Source organism: Phaseolus vulgaris, chromosome 7 (assembly GCF_051622355.1).
Source record: "Phaseolus vulgaris cultivar YP4 chromosome 7, ASM5162235v1, whole genome shotgun sequence".
In the NCBI taxonomy this organism is placed as follows: Eukaryota; Viridiplantae; Streptophyta; class Magnoliopsida; order Fabales; family Fabaceae; genus Phaseolus; species Phaseolus vulgaris.
Window position 1 is genome coordinate 50,628,760 of NC_143504.1, and position 23,023 is coordinate 50,651,782.

General features: G+C 31.0%; 2 protein-coding genes, 1 long non-coding RNA gene and 1 pseudogene across 7 annotated transcripts; 1 reads left to right on the plus strand and 3 right to left on the minus strand.

Annotated features, from left to right (window-relative positions):
- Positions 1–152: 152 nt before the first annotated feature.
- Positions 153–4,805, minus strand: LOC137829943 (exocyst complex component EXO84B-like; annotated as a pseudogene). The gene is made up of 7 exons (XR_016522924.1): positions 4,523–4,805; positions 4,262–4,359; positions 2,890–3,934; positions 2,283–2,777; positions 1,866–2,048; positions 1,065–1,189; positions 153–675 (listed from the first exon to the last, which is right to left on the minus strand). The product of XR_016522924.1 is annotated as an exocyst complex component EXO84B-like (transcript).
- Positions 4,806–6,841: 2,036 nt separating this feature from the next.
- NPGR2 (no pollen germination related 2) lies at positions 6,842–12,896 on the minus strand. Of its 3 annotated transcripts, none has more exons than XM_068636994.2 (6): positions 12,556–12,896; positions 11,697–11,981; positions 10,936–11,188; positions 9,371–10,578; positions 7,973–8,126; positions 6,842–7,450 (listed from the first exon to the last, which is right to left on the minus strand). In XM_068636994.2, exons 2-6 carry the CDS (start codon positions 11,895–11,897, stop codon positions 7,131–7,133), a joined length of 2,136 nt encoding a protein of 711 aa, XP_068493095.2. In that variant the 5' UTR covers positions 11,898–11,981; positions 12,556–12,896; the 3' UTR covers positions 6,842–7,130. The 3 variants fall into 3 exon arrangements, with proteins under 3 accessions (XP_068493095.2, XP_090160615.1, XP_090160614.1); XM_090304489.1 differs by having other exon boundaries at positions 12,681–12,877; XM_090304488.1 differs by having other exon boundaries at positions 12,227–12,847.
- Positions 12,897–20,188: 7,292 nt separating this feature from the next.
- LOC137829954 (uncharacterized) lies at positions 20,189–21,763 on the minus strand. Of its 2 annotated transcripts, none has more exons than XR_016523064.1 (3): positions 21,669–21,763; positions 20,752–20,821; positions 20,189–20,487 (listed from the first exon to the last, which is right to left on the minus strand). It is a non-coding gene; the product is annotated as an uncharacterized LOC137829954 (long non-coding RNA). The 2 variants fall into 2 exon arrangements; XR_011084118.1 differs by having other exon boundaries at positions 20,752–21,039; positions 21,185–21,733.
- Positions 21,764–22,161: 398 nt separating this feature from the next.
- LOC137829953 (embryo sac development arrest protein) lies at positions 22,162–22,905 on the plus strand. Its single transcript, XM_068636995.2, has one exon. The coding sequence runs from the start codon at positions 22,312–22,314 to the stop codon at positions 22,762–22,764; it is 453 nt and encodes a 150-aa protein (XP_068493096.1). The 5' UTR covers positions 22,162–22,311; the 3' UTR covers positions 22,765–22,905.
- Positions 22,906–23,023: the final 118 nt, after the last annotated feature.

The following is a 23,023-nucleotide window of genomic DNA, read 5'->3' on the forward strand; positions in this document are numbered from 1 at the left end:
TTATAATTTCATGAATTTGTGAAAGTTTACAACATTTTTTTCTATAAAAATATTAGAAAGGATTTGTTTTCCCTCATCTTATAAGTAAGGTTGTGAAAAAGTATCTACCTCTTTATTGAAGTTAATAAAATTAGGTAGCCTAAATCAAAGCATAAAATTAAAATTGAGTAAAATTATAATTATAAATTACATAAATGTTGATCATTCGTGTGATCTTGATTTGGTTTCCTTGGATTCGTCATTTTTTTTGTATCAGTTGCCTCTTTCAAAATCAGTATCCATTCTCTAATTGCAAAGGGCTGATAGAAAGTGTTCTTAAATTTGAAGTGTCTGCAGCATCAGCATAAACTCCCTTCAGTAATGATCCCCTCTTCAGGGCTAAATACTATGACTGGTGAAGCTGTTTTTGCATCAACAGTACCTTCTGTTTCGTGTTTGGCAACCTCATCTTTCTCTGCATCTGCATTATTCTCTGAAGAATTTGTATCATCTTCCTCGGAAAAATCACTGCCATATGAGGATTGATTGATTTGGTTCTCATGCTCATGTGACTCCTCTGTGATGGCAACTACAGGCTCCTCTGGATGCAAACTTGCTTTCTCAATCTCCAACAGCTTTTGAATTGTTTTAGTAGCAGCATCTATTGCCCAATCATCATCACCATCATCTAAATCTCTAAAAAAGTACACCAGACCACCATCAGGAGATATCTCTATATTAGGCAATGTTTAAAACTTTGGTTGCCTTTAATATCATGACAAACCATTATAGAGAATATATATGTAAATATATTATAAAGATGGGAATAATTGCAAACTATATGATCATGAAAGGAGGTTCTTTATGAAGAACAAAAGAGAGAAAAATAATGGAACAAATGATGCGAATTCAGATGAACTGATGCAAATGTAATCATACAAGAGAACTTAAAGGGACTGTGTGGTTATGAATGTGCATTTTGTGAAAGAAATGTGTGGCATGTGTGGTTAGATAGTTTTGAGTTCTGAGCTTTGATCAATAGAGAACACTGAATTTCTCAAGCACTATAACCAATAATGCATTACTTGAAAGGGTCTATTCCGGCTGAATTGAAGGTTGATTTCATGAGAGTAAGAAGGAGCAAAGGATCGTTGGAGAAATATCCTCCATACATTCCAATTTCCACCAAGAATTGCACGTCCAAAAGAAACTGCTCAATGAAAAAAGAAAATGGATAAGAACCACTTTACATAACTAAAATTGTGATAATAGTCTCCTTGTTGTCATGCTTTGTAACCTCATACATTATTTTTTCCAACTAATCTCATTCCAGCAAACAATATAGTCTCAAAAATGGGTTTGTTTTTGGGTTAATATCATAGTGTCAAGATGAGATTTACTGACTGCTATAAAAAGACCCTTGTTAGTTGATTTTGCCTACTGGAGGTTAAGAAAGAAAATGTTTCAAGATTTTTCACCATTTAAAATTTGAACTCACTTACCTAGACACCAGACTTAAACTACATCAAACTTTCTTTAAAAAAATGAACATTTCTATTAAGCCTAACATCTGAAGTCAATTGATTTTAGAATTTTGTGATTAAGAATGTAGGGATATTGTTGTATATTACATCAAAGGTGTTAACAACCCAAGAAGCTAGTGTCTTCCAGAAATGTTTGTGAATTTTGGGTACAAGACAGGGACAGACACTGACATGGAAATAATCAAAATTTAAATAGGAACTAGATCATCGGTTTTAGAAGGACTTTGCAGTAAATAGGAATAGCAGCCACATTGGTAAAAAAGAGCAAATTAGCGGCGGTGATGCTTTTACTCTTTCAGCATAGACATACAAAGAATAAATAGAAGGAAAGGAAATAAAAACCTGTTTGGCTTCATCGGGTTTTGAGCTCACATTCTCTTCTTTAGTTGCAAGGATCTCTTTGTTTTCGGAAACCCAAATAAACATAGACTCCATTAATTCTCTCAGTAATCCCATCAACCAATTCACTTCAAACACACCCTCTTTCTCAAGTTGTTCTATTTTCCTCAATTCTAGAAATAAAACCTATACAAGACAGTGACAAAAAATTTAATCAAAATAAAAATCTTGCATAAACATATTGGCATGCAAAAATAGATAAGAAATACTAATCCATAGCTATGTACACCCTTTTTTCTAGTTGTAGTACCTTCCAAAAATTAAGAAGTGCTGCATACTAAGATAAGTCTTGAAAAAATCATTGCGTTCATATATCATAACAATCAATAGTCTTTAAGTGGTTATTTGTCAAAATAATACCTGAAATATACCAGAGGGCATTGAATTGTGGATGGTGTTAGCTTCCAACTGGCCATTGCAATGACTATCTGAAAACATTTCATGTCTATGGTAAGTACCCAATACTCTGAGAATTAATTGCTGGCAGAACACGTTTCTCAACTTATTGGAACCCTCTTCAATAAACAATAGGAAATCATTAAGTCCTTGGAGCTGATGAACAATTGATAGGTTTTTCAAGACTTGTAGTTCTGCCTGATCAGTGCAGGTAAAGATATTTTTTACCATGATAGAGAGAAACCGCACTAACGTTGATAAATTGGCCAGAATAGAAACCTGTTGTGGTAGTGACTCAGCTAACTTCATTCTTGGACTACCTTGTTCAGTTGAACTTGTTTCATAAGCAAGGGCTCTTTCAAGTATAGCAATATACTCCGTGAAGAGATTAGTGATTCCACTAATGACTAAACTCCCCATTTGAAGGGAAACCAAGGGAGAAATATCTTCTACTATGGCCTGATTATAAACAAATAATAACAAATTAAACAATAATATTAACAATATTACCTAGTCATCTTTTGCAATTTACTTTACATCATATAGCAATCTAATAATATATAGAACATACCTGCAATAATGTCAGAACCTTTCGGCCACTGGTAGTTAGCAAGCAATAGTCATGTTGTTCCCCAGCAGCTAGAGTTGAAGATCCAGCTCCAACAAAGACTCCAGACACAAGATACTTCTCTAAAATCCAAGGATCGCTTGCTGAGAAGATTGCAATCACTTTCCTAAAATGCTTTATATGCGTGTTTAAAATCTCTTCCACGCAGGGAGAGAGATGCTTCACTAAGTATGGCTGCAACACTAATTTCTGATTTTCTAATAAAGAACAATAAATGACAGCAAACTTGACTGCTTTTATGGCAGATGACAATCCTCCACTTATTGCTGAGGTGCCTTTAATGTATTTATCAAAACAAACGATAAATGACTTTGTTTCTTGATAAGCCCAAAGCATGAGTTCTGAGGTATATGGAGAAGTCTCTCCACACAACATCACAAAGCTCCTTGCTGCTTGTGAAATGATTGAGAACACAAACCTTGCAAGTTCCCTTATATATATCTCACTACTTGAAGATAATTTTGCCCACTGTAAATGATCTCTTCCAGTCACAATACGCAAATGGTAATGCTTAAACAATAGATCAATAGCAAGTTGACTATCACCAAGTCTGCAAAGTTTAGCTAGTGCGCTTTGAAGTTCTGGTCCTGCTGTTCTTTTATTCTCAGCTATTTGTGCCAACTGTTGTATAAGCATGGACTTCCTCTCAGAAATTACAGATTCATACAAAATCATCTCACTATGGGAACAATCTTGCAATAGAAGGCTTTGATAATGTTCCTCTGCAGATTCTAGAAAGTGCAGGGCTTCATCTATCTTTTTTTCTGACATGCGAATATCTAAATTCTCTAAACACTCACTGACAAGAGCTTCCAATTCTCTGGGGAAAGATGGGACAACATTTATATGATCTTCGAAGGTTATATCTATGGACAATATCTTTGGATATATTCGATCTATAAGATCCTTTACTCGTTTCTTATGAGATACAAAATGGTTTTCCATTTGCACAAACTCATTTTCCACTTCTCTAGCTTCCTCCAGTACTCTACACAGAGAGAGCAAAACACCATCACCGCCTCAATATTATTTCCCAGTCAACAATCTATAGAATAACTATTTAACATAAACTATCCTTCTTGTTGTTAACATCTCTTAATATTGTACACAAACAAAAAAGAAGCTTGAAAATTTGTTCAGTAAGATTGCATTGTTGTCACTCTTTACACTCCATTCAAATGAAATTCCTTATGCAATAAAAAATGTTGATTTGACAAAAAAAAATGCACCCTCTCTTTAGTTCTCACACGTGATTACGGAATTCAATTAATACATGATAAACATTTGGAAGGAAAAAGTTGGAGATTTTAATTACCTAAGGAAAGTGGAATACTTAGCAAAGATGTTTCTCTGTAAATCTTCATTAGCTGCTTCCTTTAGCTCCAGAAGTTCATCACACAAATGCTTAATGCCCTAAATCAATAATCGAATGACCAATAAGGCAAACTAAACCCGAAAGAAACCTACGCGTGCGTTCCATTATTTTGTTCCAGTTATTTAACAATGTTGTTGGTTGAATAATTATGAAAATAAAATTTCCATAAATAAAAGGTGAACACGAAATTGAAGAAAATACTCTTGCAGTTATGGATTCAATTTGAAGGTCAGCGTGAGTATGAGTGACGGACGGTGAGGAGGCGGAACCGACGTCGGAGTTGGAATCCGACGAGTTTTGAGATTCCGGGAGTGAGTGGTCTCTGAAGCGGAACTTAGGAGGAGGCGTGGAAGAAGATTCCATTTCCATGCAAAAATCAATTAAAAAAAAAGGAATTTGGCGATGGTGTTAATTGAATTATATAGCTTAGTGTGTTTTTGTCGCTTAGGCTTCGGTAATTCCGATTCAAACTCTGTCCTTCGTATAGTCGTTAAGCACTACGATGTGTTCGTAAAATCGAACTTATTTGTTTCATTCTTATCTTCAATTCAACAAACAAACAAACAAACGTTTTCTTTTTTATATTTGCTGCCTTAGCCAGCTGAGCCTCTCTTCCCAAGTATTATTCACACAAACTCTACTGTCTGTGACCGGCCACCGTACACTCCACAACAAGCTTTTATTCAATTCGAAATAATCATTGAAATATTATGAGTTTTTAGTAAACGGTACCCAACGGTAAAACAAAGGATTCTTAGACCTGAGAAAATAAAATGACCGGAACAAGATTCATTAAACTCATATACACATTTATCGATGTTCATTTAAGAAAAAGGTTAATTTTGTCATAAAAGGTAATATATATATATATATATATATATATATATATACTAGGCTCGACACTTTAACGTATCGGTGTCGACACTTGTAGGATTTATCGGTGAAGTATTTAATTCAAAAAATATTTGTTGGATTTTTGAAGATTCTACACGGTTCTAACACAATTTTAAATGGTATAAATATAATAATTTTTTAAAAACTCAAATTTATTGTATAAATTTTTATTATGATAGTAAAATAATGAACAAATTCTTTTGAACCAGTCATGAAAAATATTTTCATGCTCCTAAAAGAATCTGAAACATACTTTTGCACATAAATATTTAATTTCAATTTATATCTAATATATAGATTCGTATTCTCGTGTTCTACATTTTAGAGATTTTACTTATCTCTGTGTCCGTATCCGTCTTGTGTCAGTGTCCTACATACCAAAATTTTTTTTATACAACTATATTACAACTCCCAATACTACCATTTTAACATTTTTTTGTATATTATTTAATTACAAATTTATCTTTTATTATATATATTTATTTCTAAATCCATCACATCAAGAAAGTTATATATAACTTTTGTAGTTGTCAAACTATCATTTTTCCATAAAAAAAAACTATTAAAACTAAATTCAAATAACTAAATTTTTAAATATATTTTATTTTTTTCATCCACAATATTGAAATTTTAGTCATCAAACGAACTACCCTTAATTATTGTATTGGACCACCTGAACTACATGCATAAATGGTCCACCATAGTCTGGGTATTTTATTAATCCAGTTGTATTTTTCATTCACCATGTTTTAGAAAATTTCCCGTTTTTTATCACTTTTGATAATTTTTCAAATTTTTAATATTTTTATTTCTTGCAAATCTTAGTTTTTGGTAATTTTCTATCAAAACTTATGCAACCAAATGGACCAAAGTATTGATGAGCTTCATCATCACCCATTTCTATGTTATGACTTTGGTGGAAACAATATCTTTTATATTATTTTCTTGTTCCTTTTTCTCTTTGTTTCCTTTCTCATCCAAACAAATATATCAGTTACATATTATAATAACATCAATAAAGTAATAATAATAAAAATATAATAATCTAAAGTCATTAGCTAAAGCCTTATAATTTCTCCATGATAATCATTTATTATTTACTTATCTTATGGTTCATGTCACACTCATTCGAATTATTTGTCTCAAAATTCATTTTCTTTTGAAATTGAAGTGTAGAAAAAAGATACTGCAGAAAGAGACAATAGACCAAATCTGATAAAAGTTTATTAGATAATTATGACTCATAATCAAATAATTCTGTTAATCCAACACCTCATTCACGCCTAGTGCGCAAGATCGTGTCAACCATCATAATCTAAGCACCTTCAATGACCTTAAAATAAATTATCTAGCATCAAACCTCTTCCTTTGGACACCTTTCGGTTAAATTGCTGATTAATCAAACAGTTCAAAATTCGTTCTCATACTGGTTACTGTGTTAAGATAGTGCTTATATTATAAAACTTAATCATCAAACATTTGAAAGAGAAAGATGTTGGAGATTCCAAATCCAATTAAGATGTTAGATTTAAAATTTACTTATTTAATAAAAAAAAATGGTGTATATTTCTCCTACTTCCGTGGCTAAACAGGAATTAATATAGTAGGTAGCTTAAGTAAACTGAATCGGGTGAATATGCTTCATTTTCCATTTATTACTTTCTGAATTGACAACTAAAGAACACAAGTGAAAATTATATATGAATACATGAATCATTGCAATTGCATCACAAAACTGCTTGGAGAGTTTGTCATCTTTTTTTGTTTAGTATATTACTATAATTTCTTTTGGACTAGCTCTCCACACCATGATCAATGCATCTCTCTTAGCTATCCTGAGACAGAAGGATAATCTCTAAAGAAAGACATGCTGGCTCTCTTGCTTCCACCAGAAGACCAACCTGTATAGAATGAGTCATCTGAAAGGTTCAACAGGTTCAGATTCTTCAAGAACATGTGCAGCTTGAAAACATTCTGCAGCTTCAGCTAAGGATGATGCTGTGCCCTCAGCTTTGTGAAGAAGGGCAAGATTATACCAAGCAGAAGCATTGAATCTGTCCTGCTGTAGCGCGTCCATCAGAAAGCTTTTAACTGTTGGATTTGAGTGACTACTACATCGTTTAAGAACTACAGCACTGGAGACTAAGCTAAGGACGTGGCCAGGATCAATGTCCAAAGCATCACCAAAAGATTTTAGAGCCTCTTTGTAATGGCCCTTTGCTTCGTACATTATGCCTGTGAAATTTAACAAACAAACAACCCACAAGTCTGAGAGAGAGATTTTCAGTGCTCATTCTCAATTTTAGCACTTTTACTATAATTGTGCAGCCTGATTCAACTTTATCTGCTGAAACCATGAAAATTCCTTCCTGAACCACACTATATGTATACCATGTCATGCAACATATGTTTTGATTTCTGAAGCTGCTATACAATGTACTTTGAGAAATATATTTAATTATTCACATTGACATAGTTAGCTTCTTGTCATTATTGGAGTATCTTAGATCTATTTCATTGTTTCATGTTTTATTTGAATAATGCCTCTGGGGTCTAATCCAATCTCTGATCTCTAGACACCTAAATGCAACAACATATTGCATAGATGCAAACAATGATTACTCTAAATAAACAATATTCTCTGTATCAAATAATATCTGGCAGTTATTAAAACCTGTGGCGTACTTCTTTTCTATCTCAGGAGAAACTTTAAATGGAAAGAGAATGAAACTCAGAAATAAAGTCAGATAATATTACCTATTGCATGATATCTAGATGCTGAGAGTGGTTTGATGGCCTTGGATTTTGAAAGACACACCTCTGCGTCATGCCACTGTAAAAGACTGATATACACATACGTAATATCATGCCATATTTCCACTTCCAAGTTCCTAGCACGATCTCTATTGTCCTGTCGTGTGGTAGGGAAAAAAGGTAAGCAGCTAGAAGCAATTATGTCTTATTGCACAAGTAAAATTAAAAAAAAAATGAAAAAGTCAAAGACAAATAATACGAATAAAATGCATCCAGATGCAATGATGTTTACCTTGGAGCAAGATTTAATTTTTGAATTTCCAAATACAAGTAGGTAGCCATTTTAAACTTAACATTAATGATAATTTCATATGCCTAAATCCTATTGCCTTACATGAACATCATTAACTTCAATTCATTCATAAAAAATGCTTTGACATTTAACCTGAGAATCGAGCAGGTATAATCAACAATACATTTTTTTTATAAAATAGAACATCCTGATAAATTGCACCCAGGACATGAGTAGTAGTCCTAGAAAGCAACTATCTATGGACATTCTTTCACCAAATAGTTTGACGATCAGCAGAAGACCATAAAGAAAGAAAAAAAATAAGATGTATTCAGTAATAAACATGTTCAACAAATCCTCATGCTTTATTTATTTAAGGCCTAAGGTATTTATATTTCAGCAATATGGTATATCCAGTATGAGTTAAAAATGCTTTTATACCAAATCGAGTTGGTCAAACTAACGCCGTAACTAATAATACTCTTTAAAAGCTTGAAGCTTGAATCAGTAGAGAATGGGGTTTTAGTATCTTATTAATCCTATTGCTTTCCAATCCAAGAAGATTTGACTACTTCTTCAGGCACAATGTGAGGACTGTTTGAGTTCCAAAAGATGAGGTAGAGATACACTAGAATGATACATAGTAGATTTGAAAATATGACACCTTCAAGAATGTAAAGCCCTTATAAACCTAACACCCTCTTGAAAGGGATGCTATTCAATTAAATGAATTCCTTATTCAAGGAGGTAGGTAATATCTGGCTGGCATAGAGGAAAAAAGCTTCAGTTTTTTCATAATACAAGCAAAACTCTTCTTCTGAGGAACTCTATGCATTCTACCTTCTCAAACCAAATATATGATGTTCAAATCCTCACTATTACCGTTCCTATTAATATCTCACTTTCTCAGGTACAGACTAGCAGGACCGTTTCCTTGTTCTTAACTACAAACCCATGATGATCATAGGTTTCATGAAAAATCTTATAAATTCTAAAGTTCACGGAAACCACACCCATCCAATTCTAACAGTAAAAATAACAAGAATAGAGGCCAATGATTCAAAAATATTCTATCAGCATAAGTTATATTACAATTCACAACAACAAACCTTATATAGCTTCTTTCCAGAACCAAAACCTTTACTCTGAATTTGAAGAACAGCAAGAAGCTGAGTATATGTCTCAATGGCATTCCTTAACTTGCCCTGTGCAATTTGAAGTTTAGCTTTTGTTCGCAACAAATCACCCTGATCCCATTTTCCAGTTTGATCCAAAGCAGAATCAATGATAGATTCGGCATCCAAAAACTGTTTCTGAGCAGACAATATCCGGGCTAACAACAACCATCCTTTAATATTAGTACCAGCTTCCAGTTTTATACAGCATTTTGCATACTGAAGTGCGGCATCCAACTTCCTTTGTTCTGCATATTCTAGACTGAGATGATATAGTACAAGGGGGTTTCTCGTTCTGGCAGCAGTTTCTAGGGCATGAAGTGCCTCAGATTGTCTCTTAAACATCTCAGAATCAGAAATAGCCAATTTTGACTGTGCTGAAAGTGAGACACCAAGAAAGAAATTGGCATGATCTTCTAGCTGATCACATCTGCCGTCCAAGTTCTGAAGCACTCGCTTGGCGAAGGTTACTCCTTCTTCAGCAAGAGAACAGTTCTCACAACAAATCTTAGAAGCCAATAACAAACCAGGAGCATGGTCTTGGTTCTCTCTACTACTCAACAACTTTCTGAGAAAATCCAGTGCTACCAGATCCTTACCTGCTCCATAATAACAAAGAGCTAGAGCATAGTACCTTTCACTTCTATGAATTGTCCGTGGAAGCAATTCTTCCAATTGATTGGCTAAAGCTGTCAAATCTCCAGAAACTGAGAGAGCAAATGAGAGGTGGTCTAAAATTGAAGGATCCCACTCAATTCTATTTAGAGTAACTTTTCTTAACAAAATCATTAAGATAAGTATAGCCTCTTCTATGTTGTTTCTAGGTACAAATGAGCCATCCATTTGGGAACGGAGATTAGGCGGTGTGGCTTCTCCTCCACTGTAAAGAAGAAAAACAACAAATTCTTTCTGAATCTTTGCTATAGTCTCTGCATCAAGATTCCATTGATGAAGTAGTGCTCGCCGGTAAGACAAAATAGCTTCACGTGGACAATCAGCAAGTTTCCATAAGTCTGGAAGCAGCTCAACTGCCTTGTTCAGGGTCTCCTGTAATTTACATTCAGCACCGAAGTTATCAGGCAAGCCTTCAGGCAATGAAGACTCCACTATATCCAAAATAACTTTGCAAGATTGGGCAGCCTCTGCAAGAATGATTGAAAGATACATTAGAATAGAATATGCTTTCACTTCCCATAGAGTTTCATTGATTCTAAAACTACCCAACTTCAAAAAAAAACTCATCCTTTCATCAGACAATTTCTGCCAAAGTGTAAATATTGTGGTTACTAGACTCTCAAGTTAATGTAGTTCTCAAGTAAAAAAAAATATTTTGAATAACACAATTATCAGGCCAAGTAACACAGTATATCAGGGGGACATTATGCTGATTGAAAAGGTTTTACTATTGTGTAGATTAATATGCAATAAAAGCCCACAAGTCCCTTGGAGTAAAAAAAAAAAACTCTATGAAGGATGAATCACAAAACCAGCGGGGATACCTTTAAACCTTTCAAGAATCTGCAAAGATTTTGCTTTGAGGAAGACAGATTCCAATAATAAGCCAACAGAATGTATTGACATTTGCGGTTCAGCATGATTTTGAGAATGTCTCTTGCGGCGTTCTCTGCTTCTGGAAAGGGCAATTTTAATCTTAGGAGTCACAACACCTATGTCTATGCCCTCAAAGACATGTAAAGCAGCTACTATATTTCCTTTCTGATATTCATATCTTCCTAGCAAAGCTCTAGCTTCCTGCACATTACAAACATTTTTTCTTTAAATAATAATGGTAACCATATTCACTAATTTTAAATAAGAAACACACAAGCACAGCACAATTCACACACAATTGCAGAATTATTAACTCAAATCCTAAAGTCCCAAAAAATTGTATTGATTAAACTCAATAAATTGACCATCACACAAACTACTTATAATAGTCATGGTTTCACTGAAGTATAGAAAATTAGAAAACAATTCCTTGGTCCTAAGTTCAATTAGGACAAAGGATTCTGTCAAATAATAAAAAAGATAGATGCTGACTTTCCAGCACAACTACAAGCATGGACAGAAGTCTGAAATTAGTCTAAACATCCACAAGTAACTCACCAAGAACAAATCAATCAGCCTGTAATCATAACAAATTTAAAAAGTATGTATATACACACTCACTTTATCTAGGGCCTAGCGTAAATAAGAAAGAACAAATCATATCTGATTATTCAGTGTAACAACAAAAGGTAAGGATGATGAAATCAACCTCATAGTTCAAGACACCACTCTCACGTAAGGATGATTCAGCTTCTTCTATGTTCCCAGTGTCCTGCTTCTTATCAATGTGTTCAGCTAAGCAAGAGTGTTCACTAGCTGAAAAGTCCTTGGTTGCACTTGCAAGAGATCCAGATGAAGGAAACACTTCATCAGCTCCTCCAAACGACTCTCCTGACCGTAGACACTTCATTATCTTCCTGCAAACTTCTCCTAGCTTCACCTTCCCTCCTCTCTTTAATCTTGTTTCCCATACTGCTCCTCTTCACTCAAAACTCTGCAAACCAGCAATGTCACACATAATTCAAAACTCAGACATCACAAAAACAACCATTTCAGAACTCAATGCTCTCGGTTCATGCAAGTAGATTAAGCAAAATATAGAGCACCACAGATTTGGAATTTCCAACCAAAGTGATCCTAGTGAATAGGCTCTGATATGCAGTGGAATCGATATCCCATAACAGGAAACAAACCCACCACAAACCCCTTAATTTGAAAGTAATTAGAACTAAAGTATACCCTTTAAGTCAACAGCACAAACCCCACCAGTAAGAAGTAAAATTTGAGTCAAACGCATTCAGATTCCTCATCCGCGTTCTGTTGTATTGGTGTAAACCCCTTTAAAAAAAATTAAACCACACGCCAAATAAAACTGGGAAAAAAAAAGGATAGCAGAACCAGCATCACAAAATTGAAACCGACCCACAGTGCCTCAGCACCTACAAAATTCAGAAGAAAGCAGAAAAAAGGCAAAACATTTCCACAAAATAATGCTAGTGAGGTAAGCTGAAAAAAAGGTTTGAACTTGAACCGTAGAAACCAGTATAGTACACGAGTAAAACTCTCACCGTTTGAATGTGAGGCAAGAAAAGCAGAGGGTACAAACAGCGACACCCATTACTGAATTTGAGCAATCAAATCAAAGGCACCTTTGAATCAACGAAAGCAAAAAAGTAAGGCATCCAAAGAGAACCTTTGGTTGTGTTGTTTTTCTACTGCTGCTTCTTTTTTGTTTTCTTTTTTTCCCTTTTGTTGCGTGTGATGATATTTACAGGAAGTGAAATTGAAATGGAAACAGAAGAGAATAAGAATGGAATTGGAACAGAAGAGGAAGGAAGAAGATCTGACAAGAACAAGAATAAAAGGAAGCAGAAAAAAGAGAAGATGAATGGTATGGGTGGCTGTGGTTAATGTTACTGTTATGGGACCCACTCAATGTTTTATTACCGGTGTAACAGCGGAGAGGACAACTCTGTACTATGCACTTCTTTACCTTAATTATTTCAAAAATAAGACGTGTGCAATTTAACAAAAAATATTCTTCAAATGCTTTTTAAATATTAATAATACACTTGCTTTTTAAAATTATTATTAGCTTTTACACGTTACAAATATATATTATTCATTTAAATCTTTTTACTACTAATGTCAGTAAAAATTATGAAAGATACAAATCTGTAATGATCTCAATGTTCATTTAATATTTCTTAGTTGTATACTCTTTAATAAATTTTGACCAATTATAGAAATTGTTATTTGCACTTTTTTAAGGGTATAATGTCTGTGTAAAATTGAAAATATATTAAATATAATTTTAATTTTATATTATTGTCTCTTTTAAATTTAAAATATTTATTAGATTTTGTTAGTATTATGATAAAGAAAAATATAACAAAGATGATAGTTTAAATGTATTCATTTATATTTAAAATTGATTTTGATTAGATAATTAAATTATATTATATCTAGATTGTCATTTTCGTAAATGCTTTATTCGCTATCAACAAATATCTAAAGACATATTTAAGTTTTTAAAAAGTAAAATTAATACAAAAAAATTAGAGGCTTATTCAGTATTTTAGGATATTTATGCAAAACGTGTTTTAATATTTGTTTTTTACATGTACAAATTGCTTCTATATAAACCAGAGGAAATATGATATTAATTTGTAAGTTTAATAAATTTATTTTAATAAAATATTTGTATTATTACTTTTTATATTTGATATGTAATGTATAATTTGAATGAAAACATAAGTTAAAAATGCATATTAAAATGTAAAGAATGATAATGTTTATTTTGGTAGTTGCAAAGTGGGAAAAGGTTTGAATGTGTTGAGCTGGTTTCCATTAAACCGTGGTCAACTACACTTCACACACACCTTCCATCACACTCCTCAATTTATTACAATACAATTATAATAAATTCATCACTTTTTTTATTCAACTCATTCAAATTGCATTAAACCATTTTTTTTATTGCTCAAATTGTTTTTATCAATTTAATCTCTAAATTTATTATACTGGTTTGAAATAACGTTGTTACACATGCTATTAATATATATTTTTGTGAAACAACAAATATATTTAAAATCTCAATAATATAAGTATTACCCTAAAAGTATAAGTACTGTAGAGGATTCCTCTTCTATTGTCTTGTTTTTCTGTGGATTTGGTACGATTCCTGAGAGCGAGAGGGGTATATCTGTAAAAATGTTTATAGACACTTAAGTTAGTTTATGTGTATTTTTAATTAATAAATATTATTAAATATAATCTTATATCTGTGAAAGATTAACTAATTTATCAAGTTATCATGAGTTTTTTATACATGAATTGGATTGGTATGATTTACATGTCCTAATAATAATTATTATTGTTTAATTTGTTTGATTAGTAAAATTATCATTTATTGTTTTAAATTCTTAACATGTTGATATGATTTGCATGTGCTACAAATTATTATTGCTTAATTTATTTGATTAATAAATTTATTAATTATTATTTTAGATTCGTGTATTTAAATATGTGATTAGAAATAAATTTTAAGTCTAATTTAATTTTTAAAAAATTAATTTATAAATTAAAATTTATATTTATTTTTAATTTACATCATATTTCTCACGCCGATTTTTATCGACTCGTGCTTAATACTAAATATATATAAGTAGTCTGAAAACGTGTAATTTGATAAATTTAATAAAATATTTTTATCTAATATTATATTAAAAAATAAATTTTATATAAGTATACTTTAGGGTAAAAAAAATATAAAAATTGGTATTATTTTATTAGTCAAATTTTCCTAAGTTTAGAATCATAGGAGCATAACTTTAACTTTTTAGGAAAGTTTGTCTAACATGGGTATATTATACCCAAAAGATGCTACATGGTAAAAATAGAACAAAGTTGAAAATATACTATAATAGCCACCACTTATTTTCAATTGATTAGATGTTAGATGCCATGATTAAACTAATACCATTCTTCAAAAACAAAACACAAATTAACACATGTAATCGAGGGAGAGAAAGTTAATACACGTGCATCCAATTCCAACCATAAACTCTAATAAATTATAATATCAATTTTAAATTTGTTCTTTAATATATAGTAAAACTTATTAAATTTAATAAGGTCTATTATCGGTAACTTTTTACACACTATTAATTTAATTTTATAACATCACACGTTTTCAAATTAATCTTATGCACATGTTTAAGTAACATAAGTACAAGATTGCATATGAAAGGACATTGATTTGTCACATTGAAAGATAATGATGACGATGATCAAGTGTGTGATGGGATTTTAGTTAGAAAATTAAATTGAGTTAAAGCTAAAAAAAATTTAAAAAAATATTGTAAAATTAAATTAAATTAAAATTTATAATAAATTTTATTATTAACTCTACTGAAGAAAAAAGGGTCCAAGATTGACACATGAATGAAAACTGAAAAAAATAGTTTAGTATTTCAAATAAAAATTCAAACTTACCCTAAATGACCAATAGCTTTTGGCTTTGGCGCAATTAATAAGTGGCTACTTTTTCATAATTCACATTAGATTTATCAATAATCATCTTAGAAAACTTTTAAAATAAAAAAGAAAGTGAGAGAGATTCTGATGTGAATTTTGAATTTGGTCACGTGATATCTGTGCTGGTCAAAATAAAATATCTAAGTCCATGGTTTCTTATGCAGCCACTGCCTCACTTTATTATAAAAATAATTTCCAGAAAAGTTAATTAAATCACAAAGTTATAAACTATAGAAAATAAAATTAATATAATGGTAGTAGCATTTTAAGGATATAAAACTAACTTTTCCTCCATTACTTGGTATGTTCTAATTACTTTATGACACATTTTTTCAAAAATAATAGATTTAATTTGAAAATTATAATTATATTGTGTTTTAATATAATATTAGATCATTCATTGATGATAGATTATAAAGTTAGTTGGATTTGGATGGGTTAGGGTTAGAATTATGATATAGTATATTAATTAGTAACATAGTGAGAGAGTTACTAGGTGGAGAAATAGGGTAGGGTACCCATAATTATTGGGCCATGTAGGGTACTCATATATTCTCTCTCCTCTTTGAAGATGATTCATGCACATTGACCAAAAATGAAGAAAGAAGAAGATAAAAAACAAGATGACACATGCATTCCTATCAGAAAAAAAAGAGTTCATTTATTTGTTTATTTAAATACAATTACTTAAATATGCAATAAGTTTTTTAATAAAGGTTTAAATACATTTTAAATATTTCTTTATAAATATAGACTTGTTTAGGTTTTGCTCTTTATATCTTTAGATTACATTCTTACCATTACCTATGAATAATTTAAATTTAATATAAAATATTTAAGGTAATACAAACTATTTTCAATTAAAATAAATATATTTTTATGCTATATTTCAAATAAGTCATATATTTATTATTTCCTATAAATAAACAACTATTTATAATTTATTTAAAAAATATTATAAACAATGGTTTTTATATTATTTTTTCATAAAAGATTAAATAATGTATTGCCTTTATTTTTTATTTTTCACAACATAATAAATTATATATATATATATATATATATATATATATATATATTCCGTTTTATATGCAAAGAGAAAGCATTAGTAACATGTTATTTTATATGTAAATTTTTTTTTTATCTTTATGAGAATAAAAAAGCTAATAATTGTTAATTTATATTACATATAACTTTCAATGTCATAAAAATAACTTTTAAAAAAATGAAAGGCGTTTAATAATTTTTTTTTTAATCTTTGAATATAAATAACCGATGTGAAATATTAAAAAATAATTATATTACAGTCAAGTAAAAATCATACTAAAAATAATATATCCTTGTTGATGATTTATTATAAATTATAAAAGTAAATTATATGTAATTATCATATTTTTTATAAAATAATAAATATATCATTCAACTATAATCTTACTCTATTAAATAAAAATTAACTTTAAAGATAAAATATAATTCATTATTTGATTAAATTAAATATTATTTTATTAAAAAAAAATATTAGTATCGAGAGTATTTTCTGTTAGTATAAATTTATAAATTAATTTTTAAATTAATATCTAATAAACTATCAATTTTATAATTTAAATAAATTAGTAGCTAAAATATTGGTAGTTAATTATATATAATTTAAAATTAGTTTGTAAATTTTTATTAATTAGAAAAATTACTTTAATGCCAATAATGTTTTAATCTATAAAATAAAATCTAATTTAGTCAATATAATAAATAATTATTTTTGTTTTTAAAATTACTTTTTATTTAACAATTATATTGCAGTGTTAAAATTAGTTAAATCATCTTATATTTAAATATTACTTTACTACTTTAAATTTTTTATTAATATTTTAATCTGAAAAACAGTCTAACTATTTTAAATTTAGATATTATTATAATATTTAAATTATTATAAAATAAAGATATTCTTAAAATAATAAATGTATCACCTAGCTTAATTACATTCTTAAAAATGGTGAAATTGTCTTAAATTTAAATATTTTTTTGCATCATTTTAATAATTTTGATTAATATTTCCTTCTTGAAAATAGTCAAATTATTTTAAATTTTAATCATTTTTCTAAATTAATAGTTATTTTGGATGACTAGTACAAATCAGACTTATTTCACATTTAATTTTAAAAATATAGAAGCATGGAAAATTTTGTGAGTGATGGTCAAATCTTAATATATATAAAACAATTGTTTATACTCTCTCCTATATTAGTATTTATATGTTATATACATATACAATTCTTTTCAAGTTATTTTCATAACTATCTTTACGAAAACTCTTTGGACGAAACTTATTTATTTTAAATTATTCTAATCCATACATATATATACCATTTTTGATTTGTTTCTACAAAAAGTTTGATTGTTTATCTAATATTCAACCCACTTCCAACGTGTTCCTATATAATATATGAAAAAATAACAAAATTAACAATGTTTATTTTATTATTCTTAGATGCATCCTAAATAACTTGTTTATATAAAAAAAATAAAAATACTAATGATAAGTACGCAATCTCATAATTGATATTAAAATCAAACTCACGAGTTTAATTCACAAAATAACATTTAATGTTTAACAAAGTTTAACTCATAAAATAACATTTGGTGAAGAAAAAGTTGCTGGAAGATGCATAAATTATCATGTGTTGATCATGTCACAACACTTAGTTGTAATGTTTTAAAACTCCCATTAAATTAAATTTAAGATCATGAGTATTATTTTTCACTATCCTAACTTTCATAAATAAAGTAGTTTGAAAATTATAAATAAGATTGGAATCATAAATTAGTCTAACTTAATATGTTACAAATTATATATAAGAACAAATCCTCCAACGGTTTAACAAAATTTCAGCACTTTGATAAATTTGATGTTTGTTCCACCTTCACTGGGATTAACATCTCTTTTCTTGAAGAAGTTTAGTTGAGATATTTTCATTTCACAAAAGTTCCTTTATCCCTTTTGAGGTGTCATTTTTCTAACACGTGAGTTAGTTAACTTTGAGGTAACAATTCTGGTATGTATTTTTTTTTATATATCTTTTCAGCATAACAAACCACAAACAAACAGTCCCTTAAGTATGAATGTGCTTTTCTGTTGCTTGTAGAAGATGTTCAATGATTTCATTCTGCAGTGTATGTATATAATTGTTATGCAGTATGCATGTATATCCTTATGATGTTGAATGTATGCATATATCATCCATAGTTTGGTTCTTCATGCGATAACATGCATAGTGTACACATAAAATTTACATTACTTATTATCATCACCAAAATTATACGACTCGTCCAAATTTTAACATATATGTTATAACGTAATTGAATTTAAAAATTAACAAAAATATAATTGGAATTGGTTTATCATATTTACTATATTAGTAGTGTACTATATTTTTTTTAAAATAACATATTTAGTATCTTGTCTCTTTATAGTAAAAGTTTTCTATTTACCATCTTAGTCATTAACCTAACAAAATCATACATCATAATATAGTATTACATATAATTAATCATTTGCTAATTTTATTTGTTTAATTTAATTATATTTATATATGCATGAGATTTCTTAATATTTTTTAATGCAACAATGTAGTCTTTTCTGTTTAATTATGAATAATTCTACTAATAAACAATTGTTGTCATTTTTTATTTCTATATAGTGGTGAATTTATAACGACTATTTTTCATTAAAAAAATATAATACAATCTCTCAAGGATTTTCAAATAGTTAATATTTTTTGGAAAAAATAATTACAGAAATTAAAAACATAAATGTAAATAGCAACAAAAGATTCAACAAAAAAGAAGAAGTTAGAAGTGTCTTAAAAAGAATAACTATAATAGGAACAAAATTTGAATACAATATAAACTCTACAAATTTATGAAAATTAGGTTTTGAACTATTGATGGCATAATTCAAGATTGGTTTGCATAAAAGATTAGATCTAAACTTTGATGTGATTATTTTACTAAAAAAACTGATTCATCAAAGGGATAACCTTATTAACATTTGTTTTGTCCATTAGGAAGGAGTAAGTAGTGATCACTTTCCAAAATATTAATAACAAATTCTAATCACTTTGATCAAACAACATGAGTCTATCATTATTTACATAAACTCAAATTAGGATTTTATTAACATTTCAACCTAATTATGCATTCTATACTGGTTAAAGAAGTTGACTATCAAAATCATATACCATAAGTCAAAAGCCTCATACAGGTAATGCTTCATATTTAAGCTCTATTTTTTAATCCTAGTCGTACCATCAACATGTTAATTTGTGTTTTAATAAGCATTTAGATTACTTTCAGAAAGAAAACTATGTTTAAAAGATGTTTATCATGTTATTTTAGAATTTTCATTAAATTTAGTTTCTAAGGGTTTTTTGGGTGAACGAAATTTGTATGGCTACGCGTCTAGTGCTGAATAGTATTTTACTTAAACGTGTTTAGATAGTTGATTAAAAGTTATATTCAAACATACGATTTGCTTATTTCAGAGTTATTAGATAAACTTTATTTTAATTTATTTAATGTAAAATTGTAAACAAAACTAAAATATATATTTAAATTAGTTATAATTAAAAAAGAAGTACTTTAGAATGAATATTACGCTAAGACAGATTAACATGGCAAAACAAGAAAACAGGATTTCTTTTAATAAAACAGAAATTTATACATAGATAACCTATTGCAGGAAAGTGAAACAGGGTAACATATAAAAATCATACCCGCTGAATAAAAGTTTCAGAGTTTGATCAGCATAAAAGCAAAATCTCTCCAGCATCTGAACTTTGGGCATGATACATAGTCCGAAACAGTGCAGCCAACCAATTTAGATAAACCTTTGCATCATCACCAAATTATCTGCTACTTTAAATTCATCAGCTTCATGGGAAACAATCATATCCACCAGCCTTTGCCTGAAATCCAAGGATTTAAACTAAAAAAAATAATAAAACACTTATGGAAGTTCATGACATTAGTTACTAACAGTCTCGTGGCAAACTCTGGGATTAAATCACAGGATAATAGCCCCCAAAACTCAATTACCAGTTCCCTTAAATTCTGAGAGAGGAGAAAAGATAGAACAGAAGTGACTATCTGTGATTCAGTATGCTATTTGCTGAATATTCTGCGTGCCATGATAGTGGATGAACCAGGAAGTGCTGGTCTATGGTCATTACCTGCAGAAGGGATAAAATTATGCCAAGTCCTTGAGTTCCATGCTCTAGGTTCTACAGTTCCAGATCCCACCTTTGAATAAGAGTACATAAGTTTCACTATTCATCTGAAAAATAAAAAACTAACACAACAGAAAATAGTGCTAAGAAATGACTCCACCAGCCATCATAACAAGAGACAACTGACAAGTAAAGAAGCCGAATTCCTGTGCGGGGCAGTATATAAACAGATCAAAATGACCTGTATGTAATAAAAAATCAAAATAATCTGCATGCCTCCCGAACTGAAAACTGCCACAACAAAATTTTGAAGGTTTAAATCAGTCAAAATTTGTCCAGTTTTATTTGAACCTAAGTGTGATAATGAATACAGATCTCTCTGCATTTCCAACATTCTATCTAATCAACAGAAAGAAGGGTTTTATAAGATAGTCACCGAAATAAAACTAGGGTTGTTCAAGTAAGATAGATTATACGCTTCACCAAACAAGGTTAATAGACGTGATATGATAACTTCTCGATTATCTGTCTGAAGCAATATTTTGAGGGAATTCATTTTCCAGACCCTATTATTCATATGTCACTCAGCATGCATCTTCTGCACAGAGTAGCACGAAATCCAACCAACCAGAGAGGTTTATCTTCTCCTCATCACTAGTGGTGAACGATTTTTTTTTTTAATCTAAACATTCAAACGAATAAAACTTGAATCCAGAACGGTTGGTTTTACTGCAAAATCAATCAGTGAGTGAGCAAAACAAGTAATTTCAAATGAGAAAACTCTTTACCTTCTCGTGTCTCATGCAATTCAATTGAATAGCAATTACATTCTTGAGACCCGGACCCAACCAATCAATCAAACCATTCTAACAATTCATCAATTAACAAAAAATTAATAAAATAACAAAACAATTAGTCACCCTCCTTCCGTTGAACCAATCGCCGTCCGCCGCCGCCGCGGCGGAAGGGAGAGCAAATGCAATCTGAACCAATCCTCGGCGCCATGAAAAGCTTAAAAGGGGGAAAATTTTCATCTTCACTTTGGGCAGATAATAATAAAACGGGAGGGTAATTGAGTAATTTAGGTCAAAATGTGGCAGTTTAGTAATAAGCGGAAGTTCAGAAGGGCAATTAGAGAGAAGCATCCCTATAAATAACGAGGTCCCTTCCGCGCAGCGCATTCTCTTCTTCTCACACTTTTCTCTTACAATCTCTCTCTCTATCTCTATTCTCTTTCTCTCTCTTCTTCTCTATTCTCTCTCTACCTCATCTCTTATTTTGTTTTTATTAAATCTTTGATAATTGCCAGATTCCGGCCACAAGTTTCTGTCCTCCCTCTCTCTCTCCCATCACATCGTCTTCACCATAGCGTGCCCCATCCGTTTCGTGTCAATTTACCCTTTTACCCCTCTAGTTTCCGTATTTACCATTTTACCCCTCACTTTTCACCCGAAGATAGATAACATAATTACCGTTCTTTTTCATTATTTGAAAACAAAACTATTTGTGTCAGTTTTGTTTCGAGGGTGGTTTGGTAGTGACGTGGCATGCGGATAGAGAGCCATGAATACCAAAACGATGCGTCTCCCCCCTCGTCGTGTGTTGACACCTACCAATAAGCGCAAAGAGAGAGATGACCCATTTGACAGGCCCAAGCCCATACCCCCACCACCCACCACCAAAATACTCAAGCCCGATAGGCCCGTCGAGCCGATCACCGCCACCAGCAAAGCCGCCTTCGAGGAGCCCAAGCCCTCCAACCAACTCTTAGCGGGCTACCTGGCCCACGAGTTCCTCACCAAGGGGACCCTACTAGGCCAGCCGTGGGCCCCACCCAAAGGAAAGTCGACGGAGGACGGCGACGAGGAAGCAGAACCCACGGCGGCCGCGCCGTGCCAGAGGACGGAGGAGGAGCGGGAAAGGTACGCCGAAGTGGCGAGTTTGTTGAAGGGTGGTGGGACCCAGCTCCCCGGCGTGGTGAACCCCACCCAACTCGCCCGTTTCTTGCACTTGTGATCTAACGCAAAAAAAAAAAACCACTGGGAGAGTCCTTTAGGACACGTGGAACGATCCCATTCGCTCTCCCTCGTTTTGTTCCTCTCGAGACAAAACGAAATCGGGGAGAGAAATTTCTCCCTCCATCACTCTTTCTTTTTTTTCTTTTTTCCTCTTTTTTAATCTGAGACAGATGGAAAAGGAAAATTTTCTGATGCATGCAACTTGTATGTATGTCATCCTCTTGATGTATGCGTTCTCATGCAAAATACATGCTTTT